Raw genomic sequence first — 12,743 nt, 5'->3', positions numbered from 1 at the left:
CTTGATTCATCCTAATGATATTTTCTGGCCAGATTTTGCATGTGATAATAACATCAATATGTCCACTGGCAAATAATTGCATAGCAAGGGAAAATGGATCAAGTGACTACATCTTACAAGCTTTGTTTTGGAATTCACATTTCAATAAGAAGTAGTGAGTCATGTGCAATTTTAAAATGTTCTGGAGGATATAGAGAGGTGACATTTAACTGCAAGGGTGACCCATTTCTCATAGTATTGACGTTAGTGGCCACATGTAATGGCCTAAATTTGGTATTGTGCTATGTGCAGAGCAGGAGTATCAGGTATGAGGGGCATCCTGTTTATAAGCAAAGTGACTACTTTTCAAGATGGGTTGTTGACTCTTATTTCTTTGAGATAATTTGATTGTACGTTGCATTACTGAAATTGGAATCTATTAGTAGTGAAAGGTTAATATTAAGTGAGTGGCAAGTGCATTGGTGAAATCAGTATGGTTTCATCTTTTGAGACCAACTCTGATTTTGTGTTATCTCAGACTCGGGCAGATTTTCAGAAAGGAGCTTTAGCTCTTATTAGTCTTCGTATTGTGAATGCAGGGATCAGTTTCCCTTTAAAAATATTTCTCTGAATCACTTGTGAGATCAATGTATGCATCTTCTTGCAGGCTGCCACAAAACAAAGAAACAGAATGGAATTCATGAAAAACCCTACACCACCAAGATTATTCCAGTGTGCAAAAAGGAAAGAACAAATCGTGCAAACAATTGTATTTTTAAAAAGCCAAACAATTCACAGGCTATGAACTTCAGAGTCCCTGAGAGTAAGTCCACAGCCACATAGCTAGTTCAGTGTTGCAGCCAGTTGAGGAGCTGGATGCTGCAGCAGCACAGTGCTGAGACAAGTGTCATTCGTTGCAGGTCACAGCCACAGTGCTAGGTTCAGTGGTAAGGCGAATACCAAAGACTGCAGGTCACACTGCAGAGTCAGCTCTGCGCTCAGGCAAGCAAAGCCTCTCACAGTAATAAGCTGAACATTGATTTGTCCACTGCCCTCACCCTCGACACCTTAGTCCTTCTAATCTGGCTCCATGCCTAACTCAGGCAAACATCAGCTCATTATCCGCTCTCAGACCCAGATCCGATCTAAGTCTGCTCCAGCAATGGCCGCCATAACTATACCTACATTCACGAAAGTCCAGTTTACCGAATATTTCAGGATACCACAAAAATACCAGGTTGTACAGAAGGTTCAAAAGCATACTTCCCAACAGGAAATTACAGGCTGCAGATTGCAGTGATTGTAGTCCTAAAAGGTATATTTTATAGTTAGTCATTTTATTTGCCACCTGCAAAGTGAGGCTGTGTCCCACCAGCACCATCTTCACCAAAGATGGGAGTTAGCCAGTATACAAAGGAGGGAAGAAGGGGTTGAAGCAATAGGTGAGTGAGAATGTTGTCAGAAACTAGAAGTTGATTGATGGAAGTGACAACAGGTTGAAGATTAGAATCTATTTAGAGAGGACATGGAACCATGGAATAAAGAGGAGGTGAGGAAGGAAACAAATTCTGAAATGTTGACTTCTTATTTCTCTCCATAGATGCTACCAGACCCACTGAGTTCCAGCTTTTTGTGTGTTGCTCCAGATTTCCAGTTTCTGAAGTTTCTTGTGTCTGCATTGTATTTGACAATTTTTTATTGTTCAAAGTGCAGAGACACAAAGAAGGGGCTGTGTGAGTGCTCATCTGTTGCTGTAGTCAGTGGAACAGAAACTAGCTAGTAATCTAAGAGCACTTGGTCTGGACGTTAGATGTTAAAAAAATCAAAATGTCTTCTGTTTTCAATTGAATTATTCCTCATTGTCCTCAATTATGCAAAACCTGGGAATGATTTGATCTGTTACTGGTGAAAGGAAATGATAATACCACTTTTTTTTGTTCTTCTTGCAGGCAATACCTCTTGCTACCAGAGACTCAGGTGCTCCATGAAGTTGTCTATTTCAAAGCTGCTAGCATGCTTCGAAGACACTTGAATGCAGCTCCACGTGCTGCCTTGCAGATAGCTTTAAGTAATCCGTATTGCTACTTAAAGGTAATAGACTGACCACTTTACCAGGATAATTTCTTCTGGTTCTGATAAGAATGAAACAAAGTCCAACTGGATGATTCTCATTTGCACCCCATTTAAACTGAAAGGCTTAGATAGAGTGGATGTGGACAGGATGTTTCCAAAAGTGGGAGACTCTTAAGACCAGAGGGCACAGCCTCAAGGTAGAAGGGCATCCCTTTAGAGCAGAAATGAGGAGGAATTGCTTTAGCAAGCGTGTTGTGAATCTGTAGAATTCATTACCACAGAATTATGTAGAGGCCAAGTCATTGGGTATATTTAAAGCAGAGGTAGATAGGTTCTCGATTAGTCGGGGCATCAAGGGTTAAAGGGAGAAAGCAGAAGAATGGGGTTGAGAGGGATAATAAATCAGCCACGATCAAATGGTGGAACAGAGTCAATGAGCCAAATGGCCTAATTCTGCACCTAAGACTATTTGGGTGCCACAGTAGCATAGTGGTTAATACAATGGTATTACAGCTCGAGGTGTTGGAGTTCAATCCCAGCATCCTCTGTAAGGAGTATCTTTGTCCTCCACATGGAATACATGGGTTTTCTTGGTGTGCTTCAGTTTCCTCCCTCAGTCCAAAGGCGTACTAGGTATGTTAATTGTTAAGGTTAAATCAGGGTTGTCACAGGCTGCTGGGTGGTGCAGCTTGTACTGTGTGCGTGGCAACGCAGTTACAGTTAGTTTACAATATTTGCTGCATTGAGAAGCATTCTCACTTAGGTTTTCTGTTGCTTTTTACTGAAAATGAAAAAGAATGTGAGAGCAGTGAAAGGTGGAAATGCATTGAAGGCTGAAAGAGATGTGTCCACAGGACGAGGTTTGTAGAGCACTCTTAATGGAGAGCCGTGTGAGGTTAATATATTAAAAAATACTAGCTGAACATGAAAATGAATGTAGCATTTACTAGCTGAAGAAAGGTGGGAGGTAGCTGTGATTAAGCATTAATGCCAGAATGGACCTGATGGGCTTAGTGGATAAATGTGTTATTTGTTTGCAGTTATGTTTGTTTATTGTCAATTGACTGTAATATGTACAATCAAATGAAACAGCGTTCTCCCGGACAATAGTGCACCCGCAAAACATGTATCTCACACAGCACGAGAAACAAAACGTTACCGTGAACACTGTAAGTTAATAAAAAATAATCCAAAATGCAGGTAGTGCACAGCACAGGTAAACAGTACGGTAAGCAACTCACTGTCCTCGTGATGAGACCTCAGTGATGGCAGGGTATTTTTTAGTCTCAGCCTGAGGTAAGAAGCTGTTGCCAGTCTGACAGTCCTAGTTTTGACGATCCTGTACCACCTCCCTGACAGTAGTTAGAGATTGTGGGATGGGTGGTAGGGATCCTCAACAACGCTTTGAGCCCTCCGTATACAAGCCTACCTTGACATGAGGTTCTTTATGCCCCTTCCTTCCTAACTAAGTTTAAAGTAGCCCATTTGCTAAGGTCAGCTGCTTCAGCAGTACCATTTTCCACAAGAAATACTCATTTCAGTTTTAAAGACAAATCTTCCACCTACTCTTTGGGAATTATATTTAGCATAAAGAGGAAGGGGGAAAAAATACCACTTTTGATCAGAGTACCACAGGGAACTATCATTAGTGGAGTGTTCCTAAGCATGTCAATAAGTGAAGACTGGCCTTTTAAAAGTGAATTAAAACTTGTATCGAGGGCTAAAAGTTAAACAAGCCCTTTAGTTGAAACAAGCATGCGGATATTAAAGTAAGCACAAAATAGGAACCAACTCACTAGGTCTGGAGATGTTGCCAAGTTCATTTAAGTTACTAGAAATATTGGAATTACTGGAAAGAATTGTCTAAATTACGATAAAAGAGACATTGTGTGGTGTAATCTTGATTTTACTAATCAAGATTCTAACTACTTTGCACTTAAATAAAATTTGTGTTGGATTAAGGATTTTTATTTAAGAGAACAAGGGTATAACTCCTTGAGTAGATGCATGGTCCTAATTGACCCACCTTTCCCCACTTCTCCTGCCTGAAGAACAGGAGAATGTGGTGTTCAGGAGGGAAAGACTGTGACCTTAAAGTTTAAAAATATATAAATGAGTCTGGCATCCATTAAAGGTAGGTAGGATATAACACAAGAAATAGGAACAGAAGTAGACCATATGAATACTGTTCCAGTGTTCTTCCACCTGCACACCCATACTATCCACATTAAGGATATTCCTTAATATCCAGAAATCAATTAATGTTTTTAATAAATTAATTAATTGGGCCAAAGAGCCACAATCCTCTGAATGAACCTCATCTTAGTCCTAGATGTCCCACATTCTAAAACATTAGAATAAAGAACATTTTACTCCTTCTCCTTGGTCAAGGAAACATCCTTCCTCTCCAGCCTATCAAGCCCTTTAATAATATCATAACTTTCAGTGTATTTACTTCTCACTCTTCCAAACTTTAGAGAATGCTTGCAAACTCGTCTTCTCTGGATGCAATCTAGTGCCACACTTCCTCTATGACAAGTGTTTGGGTTAGGATACCCAAACTGTATCACCAAGACTATAATTGTAGTAAGGCAATTTTACTTTGTATTCTAATCCTTTTATGATGAAGGCCAACATTCAATTTCCCTTCCTAATTACTTGTTTTACCTGTATATTCGCTTTCAGTAACTTGTATACAAGAACATCAACTGCATTTTTAATATCAGATTCACCAATTTATCTGTCCTTTTTTATATAAAAATACTTTTTTGTTTATATGCACAAAAATAGATAAACTACATTTTTTCATGTTACATCACATGTGCTATCTGAAATCATGATCTGATGATATTTATTAATGCTGTGTTTTGAATTTGTAGAAAGGGAAAGGTATAAGTTATGCTCTCCCCATTCCCAAAGACACTCAAGAAACCATACCTCCCTGCTAATTACCATGCCTGAATCACCTTGTGTTATAGTTAATATATGGGTGCAGTTTAGTGCAAATTGCCAACAATCCAGGGACACATAAATCACTCTTGTCACCTAGACTCCATTCTTAAGAGACCAGCATTGCTCTCCTTGAGCTCATTACCACCCTGACTCGGGGCTACTACATCACTAAGCTTTCATTTAGCAATTGTAAGAGATAATTGGGAGATTATTGCTAACACATACAAAATGCTGGAGGAACTCTGGATTTGCAGTACCTGCAAAAACTTTAGTATTTGTCAGTAATTAATAGGCCCAGAGACGGGTTCCTGCAAGTGCTTGGATGGAGTAAGAAGAGGAGGACCCTGGCATTCATGGCTAGATATCCAAGGTAGACAGGGTTGCATCAATGGCTCTATTTCAGGTAGAATGGCAGGATCTCTGCATCCACCATTTGGTTATAATGTTGATGGTCTAAATTTCCCATTCAACAAGTATTTTTGAACAGTTTCTGCCACTTTTAAAAACTTTATAGTTGAATTTCATTGTTCCAACTCAGAATGAAGCCTTGAAGAGTGATGGAGGAACCATTACTAATGTAGCACCAGATATCTGTATAATCTACAAGCTTCACCTGGAGTGTGGACGATTGATCAACCTCTATGACTGGCTGCAGGTGGGTTTTTGTTTGTGTTATTTGGAATTAAACCCATTTTTGTTCTATCGGTTTTTGCATTGATTCTACCATCATTGGCAAATCCTTTCAACTTCACAATCCAGTATAGGGGCAGGCCGTTAGTACTGGTTGATGTGTCCAATGATGAGAAAACAATATAAGCAGACTAAAAAAAGCTGCAAAACCACAGAATTTGTACTGTTAGCTAACATCTATTCTAAGGTGGTACCAGGTTCTAAGGTTGACAGTCCTGACGAAGGATCTCAGCCCGAAACATTGACTGCTCATTTCAACAGATGCTGCCTGACCTGCTGAGTTCATCCAGCTTGTTTGTACGTCTTGACTATTCTAAGGGTTTGTAAAAGGAGTTCTGAATCTTCGTAGCATGGCCACATGAGTGGTCTTTCATTCAGAGACCATTATTTGCTCATGCCACATCCCAGTGAGGGTAGGAATAGGATGAATGCGTAGCTGAGAAATTGTCAGGGGTTTAGATTTATAGATCATTGAGATCTCTTTTGGAGAAGATACGACCTGTACAAAAGGGATGGCTTACACCGGAACCTGAGGGGGGTCAATATCCTTGCGGGCAGGTTTGCTAGAGCTTTTTGAGAGGGTTTAAACTAATTTGGCAAGGGGATGGGAACTGGAGTGATGGGGCTGAGGGTGAGGTAGTTTGTTTACTGTTACGCCTGTGCCCCCTCCTTTTTGAGAATCACAAGATCGCTATTAATTCAGGTCAGGAGACCCAGGAAATGAGAGAAAGACATGCAGAATCCACAAAGAGGTTGGAATGTCCTGGCCCTCAGCGATACAAAGCCACAGAACAGGTCATTGTCTCTTGGAGACGGAATTGTGTTTTGAGTACTGTACTTCATGGAAACCCTCAGGCAACGTGGGCTGGTTGGGGGATGGCATCATTCCACCCTGATTGACGTCTGAGACCCTGTGAGTCAGGATAAAAGAGGGTCTGGGGAACAGCCCTACAGACGCACCAGAAGAAACGCTAGAACTCCTGTAACAGCGCAATAGCGAAAGCCGGTGGAAAGCCCACGTGCGTCCTTTTCCATTTGCCTCGGAATTGGTGGGCCTTGCCACAGAAGAACGGCTTTAGCTAACAACAAAGGAGAAATCAGCCCCAACGACTCTTGAAGGATTGACATCATAAAAGGAATGGGCAAGTTTTAATCCGTCTCTCTCTCCAACCAAAAGCTGCAGCTTGAATGAACTTGAGTGACTTTTATATTTCCATCGGACAATACATTATCCCCTAGACAACGATAGAGTTATTTCTTATTGATTATTATTATACCCGCGCTTTTAGATTTAGTATTGACGACATATATTATCTGTATGGTTGCATTGATATTATTTTTGTGCATTTTTATCAATAAATACTGTTAAAAATAGTACCATCAGACTTCAACGGACCTCTCTATCTTTGCTGGTAAGTGACCCAGTTACGGGGTACGTAACATTACAAACAGGTAGTGTGTAGTGAGGCGGCTAGCAAGGAGAGGCTGATGATAGGGTAAAATTGCAGTCAACAGGATGAGTTGCAATGTAAAATATGGACAAAGTCGAAAAGGGTAAATACAGGACCGAAGGTATTAAATTTGAATGTGCACATTATACGGAGTAAGGTAGGTGAAATGTGTAGCACAGTTACAGATTGGCATGTATGAATTTGTGGCATCACGGCTGAAAGAAGATTATAGCTGAGAACTTAACGTCCAAGGATACACGTTGTATTGAAAAGACAGGCTGGTAGGCAGAGGGGTTGGTGTGGCTCTGTTGATTAAGAATGAAATCAAATCATTAGAAAGAGGTGACATAGTGCCAGAAGGTGCTGAATCATTGTAGATTGAATTAAGGAACTGCAAAAGTAAAAAGACCCTGATGGGAGTTATATATAGACCACCAAACAGTAGTAAAGATGTGGTCATTGTAGAAAATGCATGCCAAAAGGGCAATGTTATGATAGTCATGGGGGATTTCAATATGCAGGTAGGTTGGGGAAATCAAGTTGGTACTGGATCCCAAGAGTGGGAATTTCTAGAATACCTATGAAATGGCATTTTAGAGCAGCTTATGGTTGAGCTCACTAGGAGATCAGCTATTCTCGATTGAGTGTTGTGCAATGAACCATAATTGATTAGAGAACTTAAGGTAAAAGAAATCTTAGACACAAGTGATCACAATGTGATAGAATTCACCCTGCAATTTGAGGAGAAGCTAAAGTCAGATGTATCAGTGTTACAGCAGAGTAAAGAGAATTATAGAGGCATGTAAAAGGAACTGGCCAATGTTGATTGGAAAAGAACACTGGCAGTGATAATGGGCTGGAATTTCTGGGAGCAGGTAGACACAAGTGTGGCTGACAAGAGAAGTCAAAGTCAACATAAAAGTGTAAAAGAGAGGCGAGAGTAAATATCAGACTACTGGAAAATGATGCTATTTTGTAATGGTAGTAACGGGGGACAAGGAAATGGCAGACGAATAAATATTTTGCATCAGCCTTGACTGGAAGACACTAGCAGTATGCAGGAAGTTCGAAAGCGTCAGCGCAGAAGTATGCGAAGTTGCTGTTAGCAGGGTGAAGGTTCTTGGGGAAACTGAAAGGTCTGAAGGTAAATAATTCACCTGGACCAGGTGGTATGTACTCCAGGGTTTTGAAAGGCGAGGCTGAAGAGATTGTGGAGGTATTAGTAATGATCTTCCAAAAATCAAATAATTTGGCATAGTTCCAAAGGAATGGAAAATTGCAACTGTAACTCTACTCTTCAAAAAGGGAGAAAGACCAGTTTGACTTCAGTGGTTGGGAAGATGTTGGAGGTGATTGTTAAGGATGTGATTTTGGAGTACTTTGAGGCACATGGTAAAATAGGCTGTAGTCAGCATGGTTTCATCAGGGGAAAATATTGGTGACAAATCTGTTTGAATTCTTTGAAGAAGTGTTACGAACCCCGTAACTGGGTCACTTACCAGCAAAGATGGAGACGTCCGTTGAAGTCTGATGATACAATTTTTAACAGTATTTATTAGTAAAAATACACAAAAATAATATCAATGCAAATATACCGATAATATACGTCGTCAATACTAAATCTAAAATTGCGGGTATAATAATAATCAATAAGAAATAAGCTCTATCGTTGTCTAGGGGATAATGTATTGTCCGATGGAAATATAAAGTTCACTCAGTTCATGAAGGCTGCAGCCGTTGGGGACCGCTGGGTTGCAATGGTTGGAGAGAGAGAGAGATTTGGAGAAAAACTTGCCGACTTTCCTTTTATGATTTCGATCCGTCAGGAGTCTCATTGTCGTGGCCTTTCACTTGTGGCCTCTCCTTTAGCTAAACCATTCTTCTGTGATGAGCCCGCCACCCTGGCAAGGGAGGACGCACACGAGCCCCCACCGGCTTTTGCTATAAAACGCTGTCACTGGATTTCCAGCGTTTCTCCTGGTGCGTCTGAAGGGGTTGTTCCCCAGACCCTCTTTTATCCTTACTCACGGGGTCTCAGATGTCAATCAGGTTGGGATGACAACACTCTGGTTGTCCCCTGAGGGTTTTCAATGAATAGTACAGTACTCAATACACAATTCCGTCTCCAAGAGACAATGGCCGTTATCAGTGGATCCGTTCCGCTGAGGCCAGGACACATTCCAAACCTTGTGTATTCTGCGTGTCTCTCTCTCATTTCCTGAGTCCCAGACCTGAATTAATAGTGATCTTGCGAGTCTCAAAAAAAAGGGGCGACTTTGTCTCTCAGAGTTGCTTCACATTCATAACAGAAGAAACAAGCAGGATAGACAAAGAAGAATCGGTGGATGTTGTGTACTTGGATTTTCAGAAAGCCTTTAACAAGATGCCACACATGAGGCTGCTTAACAAGTTAAGAGCCCATGGTATTACAGGAAAAATAGTAGCATGGATAAAGCACTGGTTGATTGGGAGGAAGCAAAGAGTGGGAAGAAAGGGAGCCTTTTCTGGTTGGCTGTGGGTCTGTGTTGGGACTGCTTCTGTTTACGTTATAAATCAACGACTTGGATGACAGAATTGATGGCATTGTGGCTGGGTTTTTGGATGATATGAAGAGAGGTGGAGGGGCAGGTAGCATTGAGGAAGTAGAAAGGCTAAAGAAGGACTTAGACTAGGAGAATGGGCAAAGAAGTGCCAGATGGAATACAGTGTTGTGAAATGAATGGTCATGCACCTTGTTAGAAGAAATAAAAGGGTAGACTATTTTCTAAATGGAGAGAAAATTCAAAAATATGAGGTGCAAAGAGACTTGGGAGTCCTCCTGCAGGATTCCCTGAAGGTTGAGTCGATGGTGAGGAAGCCAAATGTGATGTTAGTATTCATTTTAGAGGACTAGAATATAAAAGCAAGTATGCAATGCTTTATAAAGCACTGGGGAGGCCTCACTTGGAATATTGTGAGCAGTTTTGGGCCGGTAATCTAAAAAATGATGTGCTGATTCCAGGATGGAAAGGCTTATCATATGAGAAGTGTTTTGACGGCTCTGGACCTCTGCTCACTGAAATTCAGAAGAATGAGGGGTGACCTAATTGAAATCTATATCGAATGTTGAAAGCCCTTGATAGAGTGGATGTGGAGAGGATGTTTCCTATGGTGGGAAAGTCCAAGACCAGAGGGGACAGCCTCAGAATGGGGGGACATCCTTTTAAAACTGATACAAGGATGAATTTGTTTAGCCATAGAGTGGTGAATCTGTGGAATTTGTTGCCACAGGCAGCTGTGGGGCCATCAATGGGTATATATTGGGGCAGAGATTGGTAGATTCTTGATTGGTCAGGGCCTAAATGGATACAGGGAGAAGGCAGGAGATTGGGGCTGAGAGAGAAAATGGATCAGCCATGATGAAATGGCAGAGCTGACTTGAGCAAAATGGCCTAATTCTGTTCCAATATCTTATGGTCTGTGGTCTAATTACTAGGAATTTTTCCATGCAATAAGGACTAATTGATGAGGCAATGTTATTTTTATCTCAACCTGGTGTCTAGTTGTTTTTGGATCATTCACTGATGATATCAAGATGGTATCCAGTAAGTTTCTGTCAGATTTATAATTTAAAGAAGAACATAGTTTATATTTATGGGGATCCAAGAGACTGTAGATGCTGGAATCTGATACAACATACAAGATGCTGGAGGAACTCAGTGGGTCAGGCAGCACCGTATAAAGCTAACTAGATGGTCAAATATCCTTGAAGGGAATTGGATTGATGCTGCCTGACTTGCTGAGTTCCAGCAAAATCTTGTTTGATAGTTTATATATATCATCCAGTCTGGTAAAGCAGGGGTCACCAACCTTTTTGCACCGCGGACCGGTTTAATATTGACAATATTCTTGTGGTCCAGCCAACAGGGGGTGGGGGTGTTAATCACGACCGGAATATAGGTGATAAGTCAACTATAAGTGGCCAATGCACTCAATTTCGTTTCTAAAAGGGTTTATCTAACAAATTTAATATTAAGCACACAGCACATATTTTCCTCGCATGAATATAGTGATAGGTCAATTATAACTTATAAGTCATAACATTTTAAGCAATATTTGGATATTAAACACACAGCGCATATTTTCCTCGTATGAACATACAAAATCATTGCAACACACCAGTGAGAGGACAAGGTAAGGGCCAGAGGTCCCTGTACCGGGGCTACGTCAGTCGCAGTCTGGAGAGAGCGACCGACCGAGCGAGAAGTGTGACGGGGCGCGTTCGGGCCCCCCCCCCCCCCCCCCCGTAGGCAGGTAGGATCTATCAGACAACAAAAGTTTGGCTCGAGCGATGACTTTCAGTAGATCGCAGCTAGGTAGCTGCTCTGCTACTTGCGAAACCCTGAGCCCGAATTAGGTCATCTGCGAATATTTTAGCACTGGGTTCACCACGAACATTCGGTGTGCTAAACAGGTTCAGAGGCGGTGCCCATCTGTCCGCATTCCAGGCTAGTAGCAACAGCACTTCTCATCGGCCATGCGAGGAACCAGTTACCTGAGGCCAACCAATGATCCCTGGCGCTAGGGTATCACTGCGTTTAGCCAAATGATGACCTCTGTGGGTAATGACTTCGTGTGCGCAATGACATCGCGTGCGTTCAACAACAGTGGGCGTGACAGGGAATGAGGAAAGGTGCAGCTGACTCATTTAGTTCCATATTGCCAAATCATATAGTTTCCTCGTGGCCCGGTAGCACATGCTTTGCAGCCCGGTGGTTGGGGACCACTGTGGTAAAGCACACAATTGTTCCTTGAGATGCTAATGTGAGAGCTGATTTCCTGCAGCTGATCTTAATGAGCACATTGATGTGCTTCATGGTTTGGCCATGTAACACTGTCCTCATCTATCTGTGGACAAGTTGGCCTCATCACCCCTGGCCTGGGCAGATTTGTTGAGGGTTATCGATCCTCTCTGGGAATTGCGATAGAGTCACTGATGAGGTATTTGTTCCCTCCTTTGGATTTGATCCCAGTTCCTTCTGTTGGGATACTTACATGTGTCTGCCGCATTGATGTTGGCTACTGTCTCCCAGCATGATTTTAAGTGATTTAACAGTGTTTTTTCCCATTCATTCGTAGTCATGTTTATCATCGCGTGTCAGCTTAAAGAAGCCATGTGTTTTTCCCCTGTTGTTGATTTCCTTAATTGTATATTAATGTCCCTTCCAGTAGATACCAATTTATTTCTCAGAAATGATGTCTAGCTACTTGTGTGTGGTTCAGTGTTGCAAAGATAATAAATTCCTGAGTCTGGTTTTTGTCTGCAGTGATTGAAAGAACTCAGTATGAAATTACTGGGAAAGACTCCATATGAATTTGAAATCTGAACTGTAAAATTAATTGAGTTCTGGGAGGGGTAACTGTCCAATTCATATTTATAGAAATATCCTGTAATTTTAACCTGGTTAATGGTTAGATAAACTCCTCTTTAATCGGAGTAGCACAGTGATATCTTTTGCCCATGATACACCTTGTGTGGAACTATAGTCTTATTAAGGTTGTACTTTTAATTTACCCTGTGCTGCTAATTCCACAGAGAAAACTAATCCTAAAGATTTG

General features: G+C 41.4%; 1 protein-coding gene across 2 annotated transcripts in view; it reads left to right on the top strand.

The window, feature by feature from the left end:
* orc3 (origin recognition complex, subunit 3) overlaps positions 1-12,743 on the top strand; it is a 71,005-nt gene that overhangs the window by 43,183 nt on the left and 15,079 nt on the right. For both annotated transcript variants that reach the window (XM_073056395.1, XM_073056396.1), the window contains exons 17-18: positions 1,929-2,070; positions 5,543-5,659. In XM_073056395.1, coding sequence (XP_072912496.1) covers positions 1,929-2,070; positions 5,543-5,659 — 259 coding nt within the window. The remainder of the gene's footprint in view (positions 1-1,928; positions 2,071-5,542; positions 5,660-12,743) is intronic.

The sequence above is a fragment of the Hemitrygon akajei genome, chromosome 9 (genome assembly GCF_048418815.1).
Source record: "Hemitrygon akajei chromosome 9, sHemAka1.3, whole genome shotgun sequence".
In the NCBI taxonomy this organism is placed as follows: domain Eukaryota; kingdom Metazoa; phylum Chordata; class Chondrichthyes; order Myliobatiformes; family Dasyatidae; genus Hemitrygon; species Hemitrygon akajei.
The sequence above is the reverse complement of the archived record's forward strand: the minus strand, read 5'-3'. Positions and strand labels throughout refer to the sequence as shown.